The sequence below is a fragment of the Typopeltis vanoorti genome, chromosome 14, assembly GCF_054136105.1.
Source record: "Typopeltis vanoorti isolate ZY-2024b chromosome 14, IOZ_Tvanoo_1.0, whole genome shotgun sequence".
Lineage (NCBI taxonomy): Eukaryota > Metazoa > Arthropoda > Arachnida > Uropygi > Thelyphonidae > Typopeltis > Typopeltis vanoorti.
In genome coordinates this window covers 86,580,935-86,608,094 of record NC_143562.1, presented here as the reverse complement: position 1 = coordinate 86,608,094, position 27,160 = coordinate 86,580,935, and the positions used below count along the sequence as shown (strand labels likewise).

The 27,160-nt window shown below is 36.9% G+C and overlaps 1 protein-coding gene across 3 annotated transcripts in view; it reads left to right on the top strand.

The window, feature by feature from the left end:
• Window positions 1-27,160, top strand: part of LOC150099728 (uncharacterized) — a 178,126-nt gene that overhangs the window by 84,397 nt on the left and 66,569 nt on the right. For 2 of the 3 annotated variants that reach the window (XM_090404045.1, XM_090404046.1), the window contains exons 4-5: window positions 3,515-3,582; window positions 24,505-24,639. In XM_090404045.1, coding sequence (XP_090260171.1) covers window positions 3,515-3,582; window positions 24,505-24,639 — 203 coding nt within the window. The remainder of the gene's footprint in view (window positions 1-3,514; window positions 3,583-24,504; window positions 24,640-27,160) is intronic. The other variant, XM_090404047.1, reaches the window with a different exon arrangement.

Genomic DNA, 27,160 nt, shown 5'->3' with positions numbered 1-27,160 from the left:
TGACACCTGTCTTGACATATTTTTTTAATATGAGTCTTGCACTTGGTCAAGTTCCTAAGGAGTGGAAGGAGGGCAAGATTGTGTCACTTCATAAAGGAGTTGATCGAACTCAAGCATCAAATTATAGGCCTATCTGTGTGTCAGGTGTTGTGGTTAAGTTGTTGGAGAAGCTTGTGAGAACTAGGATCCAGAGTTGGGTTGACAACAATGGTATAATCTTTGATGGACAGCATGGATTTTCTAAAGGGAGGTCATGTTTTAGTAATCTACTTATTACAATAAAGTGACTGCTTCCTTGGACATAGGAGAAGGATACACAGTAGTATACTTAGATTTCGCAAAGGCTTTTGATAGAGTACTTCATGATAAATTGATAATCAAACTAGAGCAGATGGGGTTTTATATTAGATTAGTGCATTGGATTGGAGACTGGCTATCTGATATGTATCAAAAAGTTGTGTATACGGGAGCGATATCCAGGAAAAGGAAAGTCACTAGTTTGGTTGAACCATGAAGAATAGTGAAGATGTTTTTTTTTCCTTGCAAGAAGACTTGAATAAATTGAGTGATTGGGCATTGGATTGGAGACTAGCTATCTGATATGTATCAAAAAGTTGCATATATGGGAGCGATATCCAGGAAAAGGAAAGTCACTAGTGGAGTGCCTCAGGGGTCTGTTTTAGAGCCATTACTGTTTAACTCACCTATATTAATGATATAGGTGAAGATTGGATGGAGATATTCAGTTGTTTGCAGATGATGCAAAGTTGGGATGAACCATGAAGAGTAGTATAGATGTTTTTTTTTCCTTGCAAGAAGACTTGAATAAATTGAGTGATTGGGCACGTAAATGGGGATGGGAGTGCAATGTTGCAAAATGCAAGGTTTTAAAATTTGGAAAACAAAAATTGGATGCAGAATTTATGCTTGCTGAGGATATATTGTTGGAGGTGGAGGAAATAAGAGATCTGGGGGTGATAGTGGATAAGGATCTGAAATTTAGGGGACACATAGCCAAAATTGTGAAGACAACACAAAGGCTTCTGGGAATGATGCAGAGGACATGTGTAGAAGTAGGGAGATTCTTGTTCCTTTGTATAAGGCTTTGATTAGGCCACACATGGATTATTATGCCCAGATTTGGTCAACTCCAGCATTGAGATTTATAGGCTCAATGCTGGAGAAATTCTACAGAAAATAGTGGGAGATAGGGGAAGAACTAGAAGTCATCGCTGGAAACTGTATAAAGAAGGTGTGAGTAGGGGAGCGAGAGGCAGGTTTTTCTTGTGCAGAGTTGTAAATGTTGTATTATACCCCCTCTATTCAACAAATTTTGCAGTGTACATGCAGTCTATCCTCATAATCAACATTATACAGTCCTGATATCATTTTTGATCCATCTCTGCACTGTCTTCAGTGCAGACGTAGACAACATCTTGTCCCCTTCTAATCCCAGTGACCAGATCGGAGGACAGAAATCCAGATGTGGTCTGATCAAAGCTTTATACAATGGGGACCACCACACTTTTATCTCTCTTAGTCAATATCCTTCTCAATATTGTAGCAGTTCTCTGAGATGTCTTCATTCACAACCATTGAAATATGTCCTCTGAACTTTAAATTTCTATGCTGTAATCACCCCAAGATCCCTTGCTTCCTTCACTTCTTCCAGTATCACTCTACCTAGCGAGTATGAAGCCTCCCATCTCTGGATCCCAAATTTTCAAACCTTACATTTAATTGCAATTAAATGATATCACCATTCATTTGTGCATCTTTCCATTTTATTCAAATCCTCTCAGAACCAAAACATCAGAATTATTACTAATAATCCTCCAAGTTTCACATCATCTGCAAATGAGTACCTTTCTGTGATGGTGATTGGTGGGTTCTTATCAATTTCTGCAAAATCTTAGTAACCACAGAAGAAATACAAACTGGTGTATAGTTTGATACCTCCATGCTATAGTTCGCCCACCGATTTGAGGTCCCTCGACACTTCTGCGCATCTCAGAAAAAGAAGAATCCATTCCGATAATAGGGTAATCAGTCCGTATAGTGGGATGAGTTGTTTATTATTACCGGTCGGAAAATTAACTTCTCTTTTATGATTATTGTAGTTAACTATGTTGCTTGTATAACAGTTGGAAAATTTTACCTATAAAGCACGTGATTTCGCGTGTTGGCGACCAATTCGGATGTCCTTCATTTTTTTCTCCCCTTCAGCATGAATCGACTATTCTTGGAAAGACGTGAAGCAGGGACCTGGAAACGGTGGGCGAACTATACCACCACCATTATGCAATTTCACTATCATATTCTCTTTCCATTCTCCAAGAGCTTACCCTGTTGTAAGACTTTCATTAAACAGCCATATTAATGGCACAGTCAGTTCCATAGCACATTCCCTTAAAGCACGTGGTAAAATTCTATCTAGTACCCCTGCCTTAATGAGATCGAACATACTCAGTATTCTGAATACATCCTCTTCATTTACCTCTAATGCTTCACTTGTCCTTATCCCTCTGTGAATAAAACATGCTTTACCAAGATAGAGCAATCTAATAAAGTGATCATTAAACAGCTCAACTATTTCATCTTCCTTGGTCACCAGGATCCCATTTCCATCCAGCAAGGTAATCTGTATTCGGTCATTTTCCATCCTACTGGCCAGAAAGTGAAAAAAAACTCCTTAGGATTCTCCTTTTATATTTTAATTTTTTTTCCTCCTTACTATATTAGTCATCTTCCTGATCTGAAACTTATATTTCTCATGTAGCTGGCCTACACCTTTTTCTTTATATGTTTTCTATAATCTCTTTTTCATCTGCAATTCCTGTTTAATTTCTCTAGTCATGTATTTGACTCCAAATTGCTTTATCACTCGAAGTATACAATTTGTCATTGCTGTCAACAGTTTTTTTCTTAAGTATCTTTCATACACTACTGACCTCATTTCCTTCAAATTTTTTCATCCATTGTATTGTTTCAAGCTGGTTTCTGAGTCTACAATAGCTAACTCAGAAATCATTTGTGCATACCATCATAATATGTACAAATCAAGATTTTATTCACCATTTTAGTATACATAGATTATAATGAGCTATAAAGAACTTTCTTAAACAAAGTCCTATATATATAGATAATTGTTTTGCATCATGACGATGTTAATGTAACCTGCACAGAATACTGGATTGAATTAAACACAGTTTATCATAATGCTTGTTGACTGCCATTAAACCAACATTATGCATCATTTTACAAGACTTGGCATAACACTGAATAATGATTCCCTGCTTAGAGTTAATTTTTTTTTTTTTTAATGATCTCTGTTTAGGAATCTATTAAAAATAGCTATTTTAAATCATGTAGATTATATGGTGACGTGTCTAGTTGTGTAAAGCCAATTTTACAACATTTATATAAGTTGTGAAAAATACAAGTATTCCCAATATAAGTATTCTTAAAAATATATAAGGCATTCTCGAGTTATAGCAGAATCATTTTATTGTAGGAAACAATGAATCTATGAGTTCACAACTGGTTTCTCTTTTCTATGCAATTGGTAATGGCAAAGGAAATGTAAGTATAAAGATAGCTATTTTACAACACTCAGTCAGTGTGTGTGTGTGTGTGTGTATGTGTGTGTGTGTGTGTGTGTGTACGTACATGCATGCATGGACACTAAGTGCTGAATTAACTTTCTGCTAATTATTATTATTATTATTTCCCAAGACCTCATGGAGCTCATCTGGGAGGTCCTTTTATCATACACACATCTCATCATACCGCGTCTTAAACACACTCAAACTCCTTGCAGTCACCACACTCTCAGGCAAGGCATTCCAATCATTCACAACTCTGCATGAAAAAAACCTACCTCTCACTCCCCTACTCACACCCTCTTTATATAGTTTTCAGGGATGACCTCTGGTTCTCCCTTGATCTCCCACTATTATCTGTAGAACTTCTTCACCATTGATCAATCCCTTACCAACTTGTAGGTCTCTATCATATCTCCCTTCTTCCTTCTCTCCACCAGACTCTGCAAATTACATTTTGTCAATCCTTCCTCATTCTCAACATTCCAGAGGTCAGAAACTACCCTAGTCAGTTGCCTTTGGACCCTTTCCAACCTCTCTTCATCCTTCTGAAAACCTGGTGACCAAATCTGGGCACAATAGTCCATGTGTGGCCTAATCAAAGCCTTATACAATGGAACAAGAATCTCCCTACTTCTACACGTCAGTGTCCTCCTCATCATTCCCAGAAGTCTTTGTGTTGTCTTCACAATTTTGGCGATGTGTCCCCTAAATTTCAGATACTTATCCACTATCAACCCCAAGATCTCTTATTTCCTCTACCTCCAACAAAATATTCTCACCAAGCATAAATTCTGCATCCCATCTTTGTTTTCCAAATTTTAAAACCTTACATTTTGCAACATTGAACTCACATCCCCATTTGCTTGCCCAATCACTCAATTTATTCAAGTCTTCTTGCAAGGCCACAACATCTTTACTACTCTTTATGGCTCATCCCAACTTTGCATCATCTGCAAACAACTGAATATCTCCATCCAAATCTTTGCCAATATCATTAATATACAAGTTAAACAGTAATGGCCCTAAAACAGACTCCTGAGGCACTCCACTAGTGACTTTCCTTTTCCTGGATATTGCACCCCCATACACAACTTGTTGATACTTATCAGATAGCCAGTCTCCAATCCAATGCACTAATCTAATATCCAACCCCATCTGCTCTAGTTTGACTGTCAACTTATCATGAGGTACTCTATCAAAAGCCTTTGTGAAATCCAAGTATATTACTGTGTATCCTTCTCCTCTGTCCAAGGAAGCAGTCACTTTATTGTAATAAGTAAGTAGATTACTAAAACATGACCCCCCTTTAGCAAATCAATGCTGTCCATCAAAGATTATACCATTGTTGTCAACCCAACTCTGGATCCTAGTTCTCACAAGCTTCTCCAACAACTTAACCACAATACCTGACACACAGATAGGCCTATAATTTGATGCTTGAGTTTGATCACCTCCTTTATGAAGTGGCACGTTCTTGCCCTCCTTCCACTCTTTAGGAACTTGACCAAGTGCAAGACTCGTACTAAAATAATATGTCAAGGCAGGTGTCAATTCTCTGGCACATTCCTTCAGAATACGAGGTGATATATTATCAAGTCCCACAGCCTTATTTACATCTAGTTTACTCAACTCTCCAAACACCTCTTGCTCACTTACAGTCAGTCTCTCCTCCCCATCATCAACTGCTCTCAATCTCTCCATGAAGTCACATTCACAAGATTGAAAGATCTTTATGAACTGCTCATTAAGTATCTCCACCACACATTCTGCAACAGATGTCTTTATACCATTTCCTCCAATCAATGTCATCCTTCCATAATAATTCTTTCTTTTGCTGGCTACATATTGAAAGAACTCCCTAGGATTCTTTTTGGCTTCATTAGCTAACTGCTGTTCATACCTCTCTTTAGCTACCCTCACCAACCAAGTCACCCTCCTTGCCTGGTCTTTGTAGACCTCATGAAATTGGTTATTTCCACTTCTCTTATGCTGCCTCCACAATGCCCTTTTTCTCTGTATCGAATGCTTAATCTCTTTATTTATCCATTTCACACTACCTTATTTAACCTTCTCACCCTTGGAATACATTTAGACATTGCATCTACTAAATAGTTTTTGAAAATCCCCCAAGCTGCATTGATCTCTTTTCCAGCTAATTTCTCATTCCATGTGACACCTCCATGCAGTAATATCACTAATAATTAACAGTTAACATTCTCAAAGCATTAAATCTGTTTTGTGATATGATTTGAATCTCAGTGTGAGATATTTGAGGCTTTCTATTTTCTAAATAGAAAGCCTGAAACTGTTTGCTCTCTTTCTCTCTCTCTCTCTCTCTCTCTCTCTCTCTCTCTCTCTCTCTTTTGATTATTTTGTTTTTAATGAATATATGACAGCATGAGTTGTTTAGCTTTTAAGAAAGTTGTATATTTTGTATTATACTAGATATTGTTGGTATGGGATTAACACATAATGGAACAATGGTTGCTAAAATGTCTTTGTTAGATGTGAAATTTTGTTGAATGCAGTGTGTGTGAAATCTGTTTGTTATATAAGGTGAAATACTTGTAGAAGGAAAGTGAGAAAATGCATTGGAAATAAGTGTCTCCATAGTGCAATTGGAAGAGCGATGGTAATGCAACCTTCGATTCAAAAAAGGCCTAAGTTCGATTCTCGTTGTGATGGGAGGAATCTTTATATGATTTTTTTCAGTTGAAGTGAGTTACCTGATCTCATATGGAGGTAGCATGGTTTTTTTCTCCTGGAAACTCAGATTTTTCATCCTGCATACAGACAAATTGACCTAGAACACATGCAATTTACAGACAAAAAATACTAGTGGTGGTAGTGAGCAGTAGATGGTGTTGGTGTAGATGATGGAGATGAAGAGTAGTAGAGTAGGTGCCCTCTTTGTACTTTTGAGTCTTTGTACTCCTTGGAGGTGTCACAAAATAATAATAATGATAATTATAATATTAATATTTTGAGAGTGAGTGCCAGATGTAGAGGGGAAGAGTAAAATGCATAATTGCAGAGTGGAGATTATCAAAATTTGGGAAAACATGTCAGCCAGATTGTTGATGAAAATGCAGTGGTGAATTCAGGAGAATGAAGAGAATTTGGAATTCTTGTTTGTTATCATTGAAAAATTATCTTCTAAATCAAAACTGTACTCAAACACAACACTTTCATTTTCATCAAAAGCTGTTATTTTTCTGATAGAGAATATCACAAACAGCTAAATTTGTTGTATGATAAAGTCATAAATGATACAGAACTGGTGATTCATGACAATAATTGATCATGATGCTAGCACCATCGCCAGCAGATCCAACAATGTGCTTCTCAAAACTGATATGGAAAGTGCTCAAATGATTACTGATCATTTCTGTGAGTGGAGCTGCTGACCAAGAATTATAAATTTTAACCAAATTACTATTGTAAATTTTGCTATCATTTCCATGCTAGCTAATAAAGAAATAACACCTCCTCTTTAGTGAGAGTAAATCTCCAACTTTCCCTAAATTTTGTTAGGAATGACACCTTTGTTTCTGTTTTCTTCTCATAAAAATCATGACTCAACTTCTTCACATCTTTTTCTGCTTTTAGGAAGCTTATAGCCTGACTTTGTTATGCCTTCTCAAATAAAATCCGATTTTGTGATTACACTTTTTTTTTTTTTATATCACTCCCACACATGAAAGGCTGTAAGACATCAAAAAGAAATGTTATGTGCAGGCTGGGATAAAGAGCAATTTAATCTGTTTATATTCTTCTTAAAGAGCTGGGATTATAGTGTTTCAGGAATATTTCATAGGAAAGGCTGTTCCACAGAGCTCAAGTAAATTGAATGACACTTACTGGGAGAGTAGCAGGTTAGCAGGAAAGCAGTTCAACTTGGGAAGCTGTTGCAGGTTTAAGTGTTGTATGTACATTTTACAGAAATGTACATACATTTCTGTAAAATGTATAATTATAATTGACTATCTATGAGACTGACAAGAAAGGCTGAGAGAGAGAGAGGGGGCCATCAATTAACTGAACTACTCTCTTATGAACTACATCAAGAATTTTTAGAGGTATGAGATGCACTTCCCCAAATGTAAGAGCAGTATTCCAAGGTTAGAGGGATTCAAAATTTGTATAATCAACTGGATAGCAAAGAAGTAACATCTTGAGTCTTGAGTGAAAAAAGATTTGGAAAAAGTTTTTGGAAGCTGAAGATACTATAGAAGTGATGCGATTATGCGAGGAAAGGCTAGGAGTAGTAGTCGGTCCAAGAAAAGAGATTTGACTTACAGACAAGAAAACAAAATAGCTTATCATAAGTGGCTTGAGGCAACTTATAGTGTGTAGATGATAAAGAACAAGTGTTAGTTCAGGAGCACATCTCTTGACTGGAAACCTTTTTGTTATCCAGGCAGTTCATGATTTTGAATATGAAATCAACTGCTGAATTCACTAATGTTGCATTTTGTCCACTAATTGCTTTGACGGTCAATTTAATGGACTTCAGTGAATTATTCATATCTTAGAGCAGTTGAATGTTAAGAATACTTGATTAAATTAGCACTAGGCATTTGATGTAGTGTCCCAAGTAAAGAAGAAGGTAATTTGTTTTTGTCATACATGTAGAGTTGGATAAGATGAATGAAGGCAGAAGGTCTGCCTTTTCTTTAGGGAATATTGCAGTACTACCATTTGGGTGAAAAAGAGGTGGAAGCATAGATGGACAGAAGTTATGCCCAACAGCTTTTGTGAGTAATCAGAAAGCATGACTGCCATTGTCACAGGTAGTGAGTTTTCTACATTTAGTCTTGTCAAAGTTAGACTTAGCCCTTTTAATGATGGTTTTGTAAGCTATTTTGATAAGCTATTTTGTTTTCTTGGATTACCTTGGCAGACTTTTTTGGAAAAAAAGTTAAGAGAAGATCCAGAATTTTGAGTGAGTGGAGAGGATTGTTAGGGATTCTGGCTTGGAAATCAATGATTTGCTTTAAATTGTTACTCACAACAAACACCTGTGCTACTTCCCTTCAAGCTTGGTCAGTGGAATTCGAAAAAATAACAGAATTGTGGACATTAAAATGATCAGGGAAGATGACACTTCACTGTTTTGGAATTTGGGCTGTATGGAATCAACTTCATGAATAAGAAAACAGATGAATGAGACATAATGATGCAGGAACTCTTAAGCCACAGAAGATCAAAATGGAGAAATTTGAGATTAGGCATCTTATGGCAAGGAATAGCAGATCACATAAGCACATGTACCACCTTTGTGGTAGAAGGAATCATACAGGGTGTAGTTTGGACAGTTAAGATGAGCTGTGGTTGTTGTGGCACAGATTTAGGGTATAGTCAAAAACAGATCAGGTTTGAATGTCTGAAGGTGATGATGCACATCATTTACGTTGTTGTTTATGCTACAACTGTCGGTGAGGTGAATGCAGAAGAATGAATTTTTAAATTTTGTGGGAATTTTTTGAGGGAGGATTGTCATTTTATTTTTGTAACACTATTTACTCTCATGCTGATGTTACAAAGATGAAGAGAAAAAGAGCAGGGAAACATATGGAGAGGAGATGGACTCTTAGACATGCATCCATGTGGAGAGCATCCAGTCTCCATATCATAACATGACCTGAACAGTGCCCTTTGCATTACACAACCTCCATCTAGGTATAACCTGGAACTATTGATGGCAGTGAGATTATGCATCAATTGATCAGGAAGGATTCTAGATGTATTACCATGTGGTTTCTGTACACCATCTGTATACCAACTTACCTATTCTTGAATATGGAAGAGGTACTGTATCCCTACGATATGTTTGGTTGCCCTTAAGGGGTATCACCTCACATGCTGCATGTTGCAAGACTGGGAAGGATATCTTACTGACACTGCTCAAAACAATTAAGGGATAGTTTCTGTCGGATAATTATAAATTTCTGCAAATAATTATTCCTATTGGGTACTTTATACATAAATAAATATTGCTCACTTATGGATAAGGTGTAATTGAGATATTGTTTAAATAATCAATATTTATTACAAATTTAACAAATTATACAATTTAGTGAAATAATTTTAACAAGAATAACAACAAGAATAGCCAAAAATGCTTTTGTTAATTTTTAATAGGGCATATGGTCTCCATTAACAGCCAAAACAATGGTACATCATCTTGATTGCATGGATTGGATAAGATGATCAAATAGTTCTTGTGGGATATTTCTCCACTCTTCTGTGAGAGCAATTTCGAGCTCTTGAAGTGATCATGCCTACATGCCTACCTAAAGCATCCCAGGGATGTTCGATTGGATTACAATCCGGTGAACAGACAGGCCAGTCCATTTGTTCAATACCTTCTTCATCAAGCCACTCTTGTACCAAATTTGCAAGGTGTGGACAAGCATTGTCATCCATAAAAATGAATTCTTGGCCAATTGCATCAGCATATGGACGAACTATAGGTTCCAAAATCCCATTACAATACCTTTGGGCTGTTAAACCATTTCTAATAAAATAGAGATCAGTATGGCCACCAGATACGTCAGTTATCTGGTTGCAGACTGAACCTGGACTCGTCACTAAAAAGTACACGAGCCCAATCCTCATTGTTCTACACTGTTATATATTAAGAATATTTTAAAATAAATGTGTTACATTTGTAAATTATTTTTATAACTTTATAATTTACAAGAAAACCAAAATATCCCCTAATTGGTTTGAGCAGTATATATGAACAGCTGACAGTTCAGAAATGGTTTACTCAAAAGGTTTTTTCACAAAATAGCTGTTACTGGTTTTGACATTTTTAGAGTTATTTCCTGGGTTTCATTATCATTCTGCAATATAGTCATGTTTAACTAATAAATGTTATATCATCGGTGAAGTGTTTTCATCTCTATTTGATACTTTTATTGAATATTTAAAGCGTTGAGCTTCTAAGTTTTTCTGCCTTGAAAAATGTCCAAACTTTTGATTTCTTTGCTATATTTAATTTTTTTTATCTGCTTATCCTTTTTACACTGAACTTTATAAATTAAGACATTTTTCAGACTTAAATTAAAAACAGAAACTTATTTCTTCTTGATAAAATTAACATATTTATGACTATGCTGAATGTATGTTATGCTTATTCTTACTTTTATTGTTGCATGGCGATCAGCATAATAATGATAACTAATATTTAAGGAATTGACAGCGTATACTAGAAATATAGATTAAATAAACTTTAATATATACTTTCCGATATTTCAGCGAACGTCACGTTGCCATCTTCTTGGGAACTTACTACAAAGACACGTGCACACAAGTACTAATAACAGCAAATGAGACTGAAGCTAGGAAGCTAGCGTTTTCCTAAAGTCCTGATGGTGCCCCCTGGCGGGCTATATTGGTAGTTCTTGGCCTTTGGGCTGAAGTTCTTCTGATAAAAGTTTCCCAAATTTGGGGCAGTCTCATGCATCCAAATTTGTTGAGGTTTGGCATGTTCCTAAGGGCCGAGGCTGATTCCATGAATAGTCTTTCATACTTTAGGAAATCCATCAGGACTTGAGGAAAACGCTAGCTTCCTAGCTTCAGTCTCATTTGCTGTTATTAGTACTTGTGTGCACGTGTCTTTGTAGTAAGTTCTCAAGAAGATGGCAACGTGACATTCGCCAAAATATCGGAAAGTATATATTAAAGTTTATTTAATCTATATTTCTAGTATACGCTGTCAATTCCTTAAATATTAGTTATCATGTTTAACCAGCGTATAAGCCTCTCAACAAGAAGAATGGTGATCAGCATACTTCCTCTGTTGGGAGGAGTTGAGGACTCAATCTTCTAAGAATCTTCTTCTTTAACAGTATAAGTAATCTACTTTGGAACAGTGAGGTTCCACTTAAGTACAAGCATTTGGTTAACAAAGTTACCTTTTTTTTGTCCATTTTAACTTATGCAGCAGAGATATGGAGACTAACAAAAAGAGGCTTGTATTCTATTCATGTGGAAATAAAAGTTTTCAGGACAGTGTTGGCAAAAACAAAGAAAGACAGAATAAGAAATGTGGACAGTAGGAATAATTTAAGGCTAAAATGTGTTGAAGAATGTTTATGAACTCTCTCTTGAAGTGGTTTCGACGTCTAATGCGAATGAACTTAGAAAAAATACAAAGAAGTAAGTATGAAATGAAATGTGAGTGGAAGAGACCAAGAGAAAGACTACATAAGAGAAGATCTAGAAAAGAGAAACCTAAACTGGCACAATGTTCATGAAGGAAGAATTTGGGAGGATAGAAAAAAAAATGGAGAGATTTGATTCACCTATGAATATCTCAATTTCTCTCAGAACAGCTGTTGCTAACAAAAGAAGAAAGAATTTGCTTTACATAGGAGAAACAGAATGTACAATCCCAGTAAAATAAGAATATAAATGATATATTAAATTTCAAAATAGATAAATAAGCTGTCATATTTGTAGAAAATTAAAGATGGAAATTCAAACTTTCGTCCAAGTAAATTTATTAAATGTAATAAAATGTATTAAATATAATAAAATGTAAATGTATTAAAAGGGGTAAGGTATGTGTATGCAGTAATTTGCATTATCTGGATATTACAAAGCTATTTCATACATTGCCACATGATAAGTTAGTATTTAAAAATTCAGATTGGATAGTAGATATACTAATATCAGAAAGTCATGTATCACAGGCAGTGTTCCATAAGAGGAAGGTTTATCATCGTGTGCCAATATTCTGTTTTTCTGGGCATTAAGTTTATTGTGTATGTTAAAAATATTAGGAGAAGTTTAAATAGGGATATGCAATCCTGAGCATTTTTTTTTTGAAAGACAAAAGAAGAGGTGGAATATTACTGATTATTTCAGAAGCGTTGTCTCCCCTCCTTGTGGAACTTGAAAAACAGCAGTAATGATAATGGTGCAGAGGCCATTTGTTGTGAGGTAGGGATAAGCACGAATTTTAGATATTTCGTGGAGTGTTGCCACAAGATCAGGAAATGTTAAGGGAGATGATTCTGAAATATTTAGACAGATTAGACTGGTGAGTGACCAGAGTGCCACTTTAACTGTAGAAGCATTGAAATAATGTGTGCATAAAGAGATCAAATTCCTTGAGCAACTTAGAGACTACCACTGTGCAGTACATATGCAGAAACTGCTATAATTCAAAGAAGTATGAAAAATATGGATAAGGAGGTGATAGTTACACTTAAAGTGCTAATCAGGCCTCATTTAAATTTCTGTGCATAGATCTGGTCACCTCGCTATATTGTTGATAAGGAAACATTGAAGGGAGAGAGAGGGATGGAGAGGTAGAAAGAGAGTACAGAGGTCAATAACTAAGAGTGTCTCAGGACTTTGGAATGTGGTCTGTAGATAGGAAGAGGAGAGGTGATTGAGATATATAACTTGGATATGATACATCTATCATATCATCATATATCTATCAGATAGATAGATACAGGGGAATTATTGCCTTGAATAATGGGTGATGGAGGATGAAGAGGTCATTCCTGGGAACTGTACAAAGGTCATGTGAGTAAGGAAGTGAAAAGGAGATTTTTGCATACCAGGGTTGTGAATGAGTGGAGTGTGTTGCCAGAGAAGGTGGTTAGGGCTTCATTACTTCAAGGCAAGGTATGATAGTTATTGTGGTCTGTGTGTTCCACTTCCCATGATAAATCTTTGGACTCATAGAGGCTTGGAAGTAATACTAATACTAATTAAAAACTAAATATGCAGTAGTGTAAAACTAGTAATTTATACACACTTGATAACTTGATTACTGATGCTACCAATGATACCACGTCCGGGGCTGCAATCCGGATCCTGATGATAAATATGCTACAAGGATCATATTAACATTTTGCAACTCAATATCAATGGTACTCAAAGAAAAATGGATGAACTTAAATACATGCTTTACAAAAACAATATCCATATTGCTTGTCTACAAGAAACAAAACTGAACAAAAATCTGAATTTAAGCATCAAAGGATACACAGTTCTTAGGAAGGATAGAGAGGAAAGAGCAGATGGCAGGCTTGCTATCCTTTTGAAGACCCTGGAAATCAAATTCAAAGAAATCACTCTAAATCAATATTTAAATAATAACTGTTCGACGGAAGCTCAAATTGTTGAAATACACCTACCAAACCATTCTATTTCAATCACAAATGTCTACCACCCTGATAATACAAATATTGATACAGACATCATTAAAAAGCTAAGCGAAGCTCAACTGATACAACCATCATACTTGGTCACCTAAATGCAAAAAGCCCAACGTGCAGCTCCCCCAATTTAGACCATAAAGGTCAACAATTGGAAGACCTCTTTATAGATTTGGAACTCACAACAAATTAACAGTGGAACAGAGCACCTATCTCCCAACGTACAGATTAAATTAAATGTAGTTTAATCCTTTATCCAAGTATGATATCACACTTGGATAAAGTAGAGTGATGAAGTGATAAAGTAGGATAGAGTAATGGTATCTTGCTCCACCTTTGCTACAAGTTCTCCAGTGTTGTACTACCTTACCCCAGTCCTGAAGATACTTTTAGGTGCAAACTTTGTTTGCTCACACTTGGATAAAGGATTGAACTAAATTTATTATAGTCTAACCAAGTGAAAAATAAACTTTCAACATCACAGCTATTAATTACAGCATTACATCAAGTGCACAATGGAAAATTTTGGGAAATGCCATCAGTGACCACAGACCCATAATAACACTAAACTTCAAGATTGATCAAGGACAGCAAATCAGAAGGACATGGAACTTCAGAAAAGCCAACTGGACAAGGCTTATTCAAATCTTGGAGGGCCTCTGTCAAGATGAACCTGTCTCTGGAAACCTTGACAGAAAATTACAAATCCTTACTTCACACATCAATAAAGCTGCCAAAGCAACAATACCAAGAGGCAAATAGTAAAATACCTGGATACCATACTGGAAAGATCACAGTATTGATTCAATGATTACAGAAAGAGACAATAATCAATGAACAATTCATAATTAATAAAACTGATGAATCCAGAAAGCAATTAATGGACATAACACACAAAATAGAGCAGGAAATTTGGAAGTGCAAACAAGAGAAATGGGCAGAGCTTTGCAGTAACCTGGACCTAAGAAAAGACAGCCAACACCAGAACATTATTAGAATCCTAGACAACGATATCAAAGAAGAGAACCAACAGAAAACAAACTTCATCATAAATGCTAGGAAACAAGCTATTACAGATCAAGAAATTGCAAACATACTGGCAAAAACCTATTCAAACAACTCCAAACTTCCGTATAACAGAGAGGAAAAGACCTTCAATAAACTCATAAGTAAAATACTAAAACAAGCAAGAACATACCAAACTAATGACATCTTCTCTGAAGTTACAATAAGTGAACTAAATTCATCAATCGAAAAAACTGCACCTAATAAATCTCCTGGTAATGATCTTATCTTTGGTCATATGGTCAAACACCTTGGCAAAAACGCCAAATAACAACTTCTGGACATTCTCAACACCTCTTGGTGAACATGCAAACTTCCAAAAGCATGGAAAAAATCAGTTATTGTACCCATCCTGAAACCTGACAAAAATGCTGCAGAATGTCAAAGCTATCGACCTATCACATTAACTAGCATACTCTGTAAAATTACTGAAAGAATCATATATTCCAGGCTCATGCACTGGCTGACAAAAAATAAGAAAATTAACTACTACCAAACTGTCTATAGAGCCTGTCATTCGACAACAGATCAATTATTCCACTTCTGCCAAACAATAATAGACTCATTTCAGGAAAAACCAACAAACAAGACAACTGCCATATTCCTTGGTATGACTGCTGCTTTCAATTGTGTTTAGATCAAAAAATTAATACAAACACTACATGATATTGGAATTAGAGGAAATGCTTTAATTTGGATTGCTGATTTCATTAGAGGAAGAAAGATCAAGGTTAGAATCAATGCAGCAATATTATTATTATTATTATTCAGGCCTCCAAGGAGTCAAAAGACTAATCGAGGGAGGTCCTTCCTAAGACATAAATTCTGTCAAGACTCATCGAGGGGAGGCCCCCCCCTGAGAAACACAAAGTCTATCATACCACTCTTTAAACTCACTGACCGTTCTCGCTCCCACCACTCCATCAGGCAATGCATTCCACGGCTCAACCACCCTCCACACAAAGAAACCACTCCTTACCCTCTTGCTCACAGTTTCCTTTCGTAACTTCCAGGGATGGCCTCTTGTCATCACTCCTTCCCGCTGATCAACCAAGCGAAAGAACTCCCCATTGTCAACCCTGTAACCACCTCTCAACAGTTTAAAAGTCTCAATCATATCACCTCTCCTTCTTCTATCCGCCAAACTCTGCAGTCCACATTCTCTCAGCCGATCCTCATAACTATCCTTGTACAGTCCTGAAACGTCTTTGTCATCCGTCTTTGTATCCTTTCCACAGTTAATTTATCCCCTTCAAATCCTGGGGACCAAATCTGAGAACAATAGTCCAAGTGTGGTCTGATCAGAGACTTATACTACGGAATGATAACCCTCTTATCTCTGCAGGTCTGTGTCCTTCTCATAATAGCAGCAATCCTCTGTGTTACCTTCACTACCTTTGCAATATGTCCCCAAAACTTCAGGTTTCTATCAATCATCAACCCCAGATCTCTTATCTCCCCTACTTCCTCCAGTATAACTCCTCCCATAGAGTATGCAGCATCCCATCGATGTTTCCCAAACCTCAAGACCTTACATTTAGCTGCATTAAACTGACACCCCCATTCATTTGCCCATCTATCTAGCTTATTTAAATCCTCTTGCAGGGCTACCACATCTGCACTATTACTAATAATCCTTCCCAGCTTCACATCATCTGCAAACAACTGAATATCCCCCTGCAATCCACTGGCTATGTCATTGATATAAAGGTTAAACAATATAGGTCCTAGTACTGAGCCCTGTGGGACCCTACTAGTAACCCTCTGCCTCCTGGAAACTGCTCCACCATACACAACTCTCTGATACCTATCAGACAGCCAATCCTGAATCCAGTTGACCAATCTGACATCCAGACCCATGTGCTGCAACTTAAATATCAGCTTATCATGTGGCACCCTGTCAAATGCCTTCGCCAAGTCTAAGAAAATTGCAGTATATGCCTTTCCCTCATCTAATGTTCTTGTAACTTTATTATAAAAGGCTAGCATAATTGCTAAAACAAGAGCGTCCTTTCACAAATCCATGTTGATTCTCACAGATAACATTACCCTCATCTGCCCAATGCTGTATACGGTCCCTCACTACTTTCTCCAAGATCTTAACAACTACTGATGACACACAGACTGGCCTATAATTAGACACTTCCAGTCTGTTACCACCCTTATGCAATGGCACTATCTTACCTTCCTTCCATTCCCTGGGCACTTTTGCCAAAGCCAGACTTTGATTGAAAAGCCACGTTAAAGGTACTGTCAATTCCCCAGCACATTCTCTCAAAACTCGTGGTGAAATACCATCCAGTCCCACAGCTTTACTGACATCCAGAGTACTCAGTATCTGAAACACACTCTCCTCCTGTACCTCCAGACCTCGAACCAGTCCTATCCCTCTAGCATTAAAACTGACTCCTCTAGGATGAAATACTCCAATAAAGTGTTCATTGAACAATTCCACCATGTCCTCTGCATCAATCACTCTATTCCCATTTTTATCCCACAATATCATTCTTCCGCAGTCATTTCTCCTCCTACTGGCCACATAGCTAAAAAATTCGCTAGGATTTTCTTTGGATCTTAGGGCCAATCTCCTCTCATATTCCAGTTTCGCTTTCCTTACCACATTAGTCACTCTTCTGGCCTGTGTCTTATATTCCTCATGCATCTCTTCACCTGTCTCCTTATATCTCTTCCATAGCCTCTTTTTCGCATGCAATTCCTGTTTAATATTGTTTGTCATCCACTTTACTCCAAATTGCGTCCTCTTCTTCACTCGTGGTATACAACTTACCATTGCTGATAACAAATATTTTTTCACAATTTCCCACGCACTGGTGATATCCCGGCCTTCCCATTCCTCCCTCCATGAAACTTCCCGAAGTTGATCTAAGACTATTATAATCACCTGCCTTATAATTCCACATAAGTTCCCGTCTCTTTGATACTCCTGCATGTCTATTAATTTTCCAAGTCAACACCATATGGTCACTCTCTCCAACTGGTGGGAGAGACGTCAACTCAGTTATTATCAACTCTTCTGATGCTATAACCAAATCCAAAACTTTTGAACCTCTTGTTCCCTCTGTTACATGTTGCCTAAGACATTTGCCCCTCAAGAATTCTAGAAATTCCATTCCCCTATTGCTACATGCATCTTCCTCTCTCCAATTTATACTACTGAAGTTAAAATCTCCCATAACAATAATTCTTCTTGCACTTGCCAAACTCAACTGTCTAAACATTTCTTGGTCCCCATCCTCTGTGCTCCTGGGGGTCTGTAGCAACATCCCACTAAATATCCTGTCTTGCCTACCTCTACCTCACACCATACGCTCTCAAAATCATTTGTCTCACTTCCTTCCAAATTCTCCACTCTTAGAGGACATAGGTCATCACTTATCGTAAGCAGCACCCCACCACCATGCTTTCCCCTCCTATCCTGACGAAAAATGCTATACCCAGCGACTTCTATTCCTATTGTTATATCCCCTTCTGTCAACCACGTCTCAGTGATCGCAATAATTTTTGGCCAGGCTGATGCTATCTGCGCCACCAATTCCTCTCCCTTATTCCGGATGTTCCTGGCATTAGTATAAAGCATATAAATGCCATTGTTTCTATACCAAGCATTATCCCTTCTAGACTCCACTGGGCTCAGTGTTACCTGACATTGTCTCCCTTCTCCCAAGTATCCATTCCCACAAGAGGCCACCCCTGCTATCATCCTCCCTGGGACACACTGACTCGTTCAGAACAGCAATCTCTCCAGATGCCTACATCCTTCCTCATTCAAATGTAAACGGTCTCTCGCATACAACTCCTCTCTTTCCTCAAACGTACTCCAAGCATCCACATATACCAGTCCTCTCTTGTCACACATTCTCGCTATTATGCCATTCAATATCACCGCTCTTCTGCTCAGCTCATCATTATCATACCTAGGCAACACGCACACTATTTTTCCTCTCTCTATCTTCTTCCATACAGTCTCAAGCAAAAATCTCATATCTCTCGCTGCCCGACTTACATTACCACTCAAGTCATTCGTTCCTACTATCACAATCATCTCATCCACCCTTTCACCTCTCTTAATTGCTATAGCCACCCTTTCTATTGTTCCTCCTGGCAAACACTCCTCACGCATCCTATCTTGAACACCACGGATCATTGAGTCGCCATACATTATACCTCTTACCATTCCCTCGCTCCTATTGTTTCCATTCTCTCCTCTTCTTTCATTCCCATACCTCTCTCTTCTACTGTTTCCATTCTCTCCTCTTCTAGCACTCCCATACATCTCTCTCATTCCCTCTCTCCTACTGTTTCCATTTTTTCCACTTCTAGCACTTCCATATCCCTCTCTCATTCTGTCTCTCCTACTACTGTTTCCATCCGCTCGTCTTCTAGCATTCCCATACCTCTCTCTCATTCCATCTCTCCTACCGTTTCCATTCTCTCCTCTTCTAGCACTTCCATATCTCTCTCTCATTCCGTCTCTCCTACTGTTTCCATCCTCTCGTCTGCTAGCATTCCCATACCTCTCTCTCATTCCCTCTCTTCTACTGTTTCCATTCTCTCCTCTTCTAGCACCCCCATACCTCTCACTCATACTCCCTAAATTCTCTCTCTCTCTCCTACTCTGATTCGCCTTGCATTTATCTCTTCCATTCTCCTAATCTTATCTTTCATACTTCTGCTCTCATTCACAAGACATTCCACCTCCTCTTTCAACTCATCTATCTCCCTCTGCAGGTCAGTCACTCTTAATCTAAATTCACTCTCCCAAACAAAACTATCTCCTAAACTTCCACAGTTACTCACACCTTCCACACTATCAACTATTATTTTCTCATTCTCTCCTATCATACTACTTGTCTTCCTACATTCATTCCCCGTTCCTGGAGCAACAAAGTTGGATATCGATATATCTAATGTACTTATTTCCTCCAACTGCCTGCATTTTGCGCACATACGCTCTCCACTCTTTTTAACTAGCCACATATGTAATTCCCGAGATGCATACATGCCGCAAGTACTGCATGCCACAAAGTCCCTTATGATATTGCTAATAATTGAGTTCTTAAATAATATAGAGAGAAGAGAACCTGGGCTGGTGTTCCCCCAGGGCTCAGTACTCAGTCCCTTAATATTCCTTTTTATATGTCAATAACATTCATCCCTACCTTACAGAAGATACAAAAGTAGCTTGCTATGCAGATGATATAGCCATCTGGCACACTAGTGCTAAAATCAAAGAATCAGAGGAGATTCTAAACAAATCCATGAGAGGATTAGAAAAATGGTCAGATGAACTTAAACTCAAATTCAACCCAGACAAAACAAAACAAAACTAAGCACCTTTAATACAGACAGGAAAAATAGATATTCTTACAATCCCAAAGTCATGATCAACAACAAGCTAATTGAAAAAATCACAAATCCAGAATACCTTGGTATTTTGGATTTGTGACTTTTTGATAACATCCACTAACAACATCAGAACACAACAGGAACGTTGGCTTGACCTACTGGAGGACAGGCGAAAATTTGCCACCATAAAATTCACAAATAATATCAGAAGCTACCAAAGCGATCATATCTCCCTAAAAACTTATGCACATTGGAATCAAAATTGCATACTTCACAGATCATCAACTTTACAATATGATGACACTATCAGGAAGGAAATAGACCTTGATCAGCTAAATGCCCACATGAACAAAGAACCTCTATTTTCCAGTCTTTTACCTCCAAATACCTCCATAAATCTAAACCTTACCAAACTCTGTACAAAAAAAGAATCAAAAGAATGCTAAATACTATCAACCTTTTTTCATCCTCCAAACAGGTTATTTGTTATATCGATGGATCGTCAGACACCAATATGATTAATGGAGGTGCTGGTATTCTCCTTCTATTCCTGAAAGGTGAAAACCTTTCAATAAAAGTTGGATCTGGGAGAATTGCTTCCAATTTTACCAGCAAACTTTACGCAATAAATAAAGCACTCGAAGCCTACTTAAAATTATCATCATCTCAACAATCTGAGGGAAGTATAATTTACAGTGACTCAAGATCAGCTATGGAGGCAATCAAAAATGGCAATACCAAGCTCACACAAGACACCCATAAACTCTTAAATCAACTAAAATGTTTAGGAAAAAGTTGCATTTTACAATGAGGCAGATGATAAATTAGCAAAAGAGGCCAGAGAACTCAACCAAGAAACTCACATGATAACTCTTGCTGATGCCAATGCACTAGCAAAAGCTAAACTAATTCCACTGAAATCAGTGATACAACATCAAATTCCCAAAATTAATATTGACAGAAAGACCTCCACCACGATAGCAATACTAACGAAGAGGACATTATAGAGGAATGAAGATCAATACAGATGATACGAGAACATATAGAAACTGCAACAACTGCCCCAATAAACTGACACCCACTCACATCTTTACCTGTCCAGCAATTACAGCAACCTTGCAAGAAATAGATCCTAATCATGAACAACCGCTCTATACTAACAAAATCATCAACATAGCCAAAGCAGTTCAAGAAGCACATGGAAACATCTAAGACTCTTCAAAGGACAAGACAACAACAACAACAACCTTGATTAGTCTTAAACCACTACAGCTCAACGTATGCAGCAATAAACAGTGGTATATTTTAGCCTAGTAATAGAAAGCAAAAGTTTTTGTTATCACCCTGGTAAAATTCTGTTGGCAGAAATGAATGACAAATAACAGATTATTATGTTAATTCATTTCAATTTTATAAAAACTAACTGGCAAAAATGTGTTCTATTACTTTATCAATATAATTCTAAATTAGACTTAAAGTTTATTTTCCACTTGGTTAGAGTATAATAAATTTAGTTTAATCCTTTATCCAAGTGTGAGCAAACAAAGTTTGTGCCTGAAAGTATCTTCAGGACTGGGTTAAGGTGGTACACACCAGGGCAACTCGTTGCAAAGGTGGAGCAAGTTACCAACACTCCTATCCTAGTATCTCCTATAATGCAAAACACATCTCCTTGCGGATATGTCTATTGTTATGCATTAAGGGAAGGGCCACTACCCAGACCGGTTTCGACCTTTATTGAGGTCTCTTCAGTGGGAGCCAGGCCCAAGTCGAGATATCAGGCAGAAGCATTAGCAGGTCTCACACTTGGATAAAGGATTAAACTAAATTTATTATACTCTAACCAAGTGGAAAATAAACTTTCAACATCTTTCTCTAAATCCAGAGTAATTTATTAAAAAAGGGTGGCACACCAATGGGCAATTCCTATAGGTGGAGATGACCTGCTAATGCTTCTGCCTGATATCTCGACTTGGGCCTGGCTCCCACTGAAGAGACCTCAATAAAGGTCGAAACCGGTCTGGGTAGTGGCCCTTCCCTTAATGCATAACAATAGACATATCCGCAAGGAGATGTGTTTTGCATTATAGGAGATACTAGGATAGGAGTGTTGGTAGCTTGCTCCACCTTTGCAACGAGTTGCCCTGGTGTGTACCACCTTAACCCAGTCCTGAAGATACTTTCAGGCACAAACTTTGTTTGCTCACACTTGGATAAAGGATTAAACTAAATTTATTATAAATTAGACTTAAATTAAGGGGATATTAAATCCCACATAGTTTTAAAACCGAATAAGAAACTCAAAGATTGGAATCAGAGAGTTTCTTGCCGAATATAGTAAACTATAAAGTATCGGCGAACACTAGCGTTAGCCAGTGCAAGTGATCCTAGTACGTAGTACAATACTGGGCAGCTCGTTGCAAAGGTGGAGGAAGAAGTTCAGATCGCTATTCTTAGGTATTTTCCATAATGTAATAACAGCATACATTTCCTAGGAAATGTATGCTGTTATTACATTATGGAGGGAGGTCACTACCCAGACTGGTTTCAGCCTTTTTTGAGGCTTCATCAGTGAGTATTTAGCTCTTTATACTTAAGTAATCTAAATTAGATTTTTTTTTCTTCAAATTCACGACTGAAAAAAGGAAATAAGTAAAAGTCTTAAGTAAAAGGCTGGGCCCTACCCAAAGGCCTAATTTGAGCCCTACCCAAAGGCCTATGAGTTGTGGAAATACTTTCTTTCTGAATATGAATGCTGCGCCGAACCAAGGTGCCTTTTGCAGCTGCCTGATTTTTAATCCATCTAACTTGAGTGCTTCTAGATGTTTTTTTTTCACTGTTTTAGGGATGATGCCTAAAGCACCTATTATTATGGGAATAACTTTCATTTTCTTTTGCCAGATTCATTCAACTTTGACTTGCAACTTGCGATACGTTGTAATTTTTTCAGTTTCTTTGATGTTAATCCGACTATCTCCAGGTTCTGATATTTCGATAAACTGAACACCCTTGTTTTCACTTTTTTCAACCACTATTATATTGGGTGTATTACATTCCAAGCTTTTGTCTGTTTGGAATTTGAAATCCCAGAGTATTTTAGCTTTATCATTCTCAATCACTTTCTGGTGAACTTTATGCTTCCAATAGTTTTTAGATAATTTAAACCGATACTTTTTACATAAATGCCACTGAATATATATATATTTATATACAGTAAAACCCCGTTTTTACGTTCCCGCAATTTACGTTTTCCTGCCATTTACGTCATTTTCCATTGGTCCCATCTTAAGGCCTATTCTTACGATGTATTATTTTCCCGCCATTAACAACTTGATATGGATGTTATTTCCCGTGATTTGCATTTTTTTCTCGCATTTCTGTTCCCAGATGGCGTTACTTTCGGCTGTAGTTTCATTTCTGCAATCACGGTGACCTGCATGCTTGCCGCAGTAATGTAGTGATGAGCGATACTGTGATTTTTCAATCACAGTATGAATTGATATTGCAGAATTTCTCCAACGTAATTTAGCATGTGAAAGTTGCTTTCAAATTGCAGTGGTGGATTATCCATGTTAGTAACATGGAGAAAAAAGACAGAAAATGTATTTCGTTAGAAGAAAAGATGGCAATTCTGCGACGTGTAGATTGGCATTCTGGAACACGTGTGCGTTTAGCAAAAGATCTTGGACTCTCCGTGTCCACTTTGAACATGATAGTAAAAAAACAGGTCAAGCACTGAACTCAATGCAAAGCAATCTGGCACGATGTAACAATCAACAAATAAAGATTATTTTAAATAGATAAATATAAGTAATTGTAAATTCATTTATTTTCAGTTATTAAATTTTGTAATCTGGTATGTAGACTGACATACTAGCAGTAAGTCATCTTTTAGCCTTATTTAAACATTTTTTTACATTTCCTGCTATTTACACTTTTTTCCATCAGTCTCCTGAAAAGTGTAAAAAAGGAGTTTTACTGTGTATATATTATTATATATATATATATATATATATATTATCTGTGTATTTCTTGTTTCATGGTACATTGTGTCCCATAGACACTATTCTAAAGGAGATTCATTTAAAAGCGAACTCAGAAATGTGACAAACTATTTCTGTTCTTCCTCCCAGTTTGCTGTAGTGAAATGAGATAGTCTTTTACACATTTTAAAGCTCACTCTTGCATTGAATTTACATTGAACTTATGATGTTTGTGAAAGCTTTTAGAATTGATTTCTTTAATTTTTATTTTTTTTTATATATATGTTTCCACCAAAGGATGAAAGTGAATCAGAGAAGTCAGATACTGATGATATAGATTATAATGACAGACAGCAGAAAGATATAAACAGAAGTATATCTGGTTCAGCAAGTGATGAAGACTGGGATGGAAATAGCTATGCTGAAGGAAAGGTAAATATTTAAACTGTCAAAGACAGTGGTGCACTCAGGATTTAATCTTGGAGGGGGCCGAGCACTCAAGATTTAATCTTGGGGGACGAGTTGAGTAAACGATTTGAGAATACACACCATGCATTGCATACGAAATATGACTGCGCATCTGCAGTGATTGCCAATACATGATGCCCGTGATCTCCTCTGGCCCGGCCTAGAGGAGATCCGGAGCACTACTTCGTTTCCCTTGCATTCGCAACGGCCAGGATTCCCGAGAGCTATAAGGTATTCCCATCTTATGTGACAGCTAATTCATAAGTAGCATAGAAATAGAAGACATGACACAACGGAAATTTAAAAAAAAAAAATAATTTTAATTAGGAAAAGATTTTTGGAAATTTTTCATGTGTTTTTTCCTTTTTCTTTTTTGGGGAACCAGGGCCCCTTGGTCCCCTCCCTGGGTGTGCCATTGGTCAAAGAAAACATTTTGATTTGTCACATCTTGCTTAACCTTCTACATTAACATCTGCAGCAATAATAATTTTTATTGCTTATATATTATGTATTGACTCCACACATATTATTAAAATATTAACAGTGATTATGCAATTGTTTATACATGATTAACATTTTTTTACATTGCGTAACTAATATATATATATATATATAGAGAGAGAGAGAGAGAGAGAGAGATATTAATAATAGTAACTGTAATTGATAATTTATGCAGTTAAATAAAGTTACATTTTTACAGTATATATCATCATCATCATCATTATTATTATTACGGACAACTCCAAGGCTTTAGACTCATCGAGGGAGGCCCTAAACATCATGTCAAGAACTGTCCAACATTTGCATAGTATCTATCATACTTTGCTTTGAACTCATTTGCATGCAGGTTTCTTCATAAAGTTCTTCATAAAACTTCATCAAAAATAATATAGATTACAGTTAAACCGTGGCTATTCCATATATTAAAGGATTATCAGAAAAAATTAATAGACTTCTATAGCATTATAATCTTGATGCCACTTTTAAATCACCTTTAAAATTAAAAAACATATTCAACTCCTCTATGGATCCTCTCCCCCGTTGGCACACCCTGGAGTTTATTACATCTATTGCAACTGTAACTTACCTTATATTGGAGAAACTGGACATACAATCCCTATCCATAAAAAAAATTACACAAATGGCACATTAAATTTAACAATTTTGGAAAAGCAGGCCTCTCAGATCATGCTCTTAATACCCTACACCAAATTGATTGGAAAAACACTTGTTCTTTACACCATACAAAGACCTGGTATGAATGGAAATTTAAAGAAGCATGTGAAATTTCGATTAACCACCCCCAATCTTAACAATAACGGTGGCATAAAAATCCCAAAAATTTGGATGGCACACATTCAGCCCATTTACTTTTCTAGCAAACCTTGACTTTAGGACTCTAAGCAATTTTCAGCTTTTATCAGCCACTATCCATACTGGTTTTGTAATTTATACCTATACTTGTATAAGTAATTTTTTTGATGTGAGCATGTCTCTTCAGCTTAATTTAATTTTAACCTAATAATAATAAAAATAACACTCTAGCTTTGGTGTAGTAAGTTTTTTTTTTTTACACCAGAGGTCAGGCCAGTAGTTATAACATTTGATCAGTAACTTTAGCATACCTTGTAGATTGTTGTTCAGCTTGTTTCTTTGTATATATTTGTATACTCCAGGTGATGACCTTAATGTGAAGGTCGAAATGTCGAGTGTTTATTTTGATTTATATTAAACTAAAGTTTTACTCTAACATGATAGTTTGTTCCATAATTTTCTTAATGTATTCTGATCACCGTCAAAGCATGTAGAAAGGATTTGACATCTATTGTTTTGTTTGAGGGCACACCTCATCCATATTAACTATTTGTGATAGTTCAAAGTTCCCCTTGTTTCCTAGCGTTAATGACATACTTAAGAAAGTCAGTAACTTTATTTTCATACTCATCTGGTATCTTTAGTGATATTTTTGTTTTCATTTGCAGACATAGGTTATTCCTTTTCATAAACATATAGTACCATGATATTGAAACTGTAAATTCAATGACATCTCTGACTGTTGCCATTCATTTAAGTTGGTGAGAGTATTATGTTCAAGAGGGTGGTATTGAAGAGAAGACAGAAGTGCTTTGCAATGGAAACAGCAGTAGTGTAAGAGATGAAGAGAGAGAGAGAGAGAGAGAATGGGAATGCAAGAGGAACAGAGAAATGGAACAGATAGGAGCTGGGTGGATAAGGAGACATGGCTTAGGGAGAGCAGATGTTGTAAGTAGTAGTGAATATATGTATGAGGATGATCAGCATAGACATGCATGTACATAGGAAAGTTGAGACTGAGCAGATAGATGTGGTAAGCAATGAGAAAGGTGACTGGGCAGAGGCAGGTGTAATGAGGAAATCACAACCAACAAGTGGCTTGGTTAGGACTGGTTATAGACCCAAAAGGGAACTGCATTGTTTATTATTATTATTATTATTATTTTACACC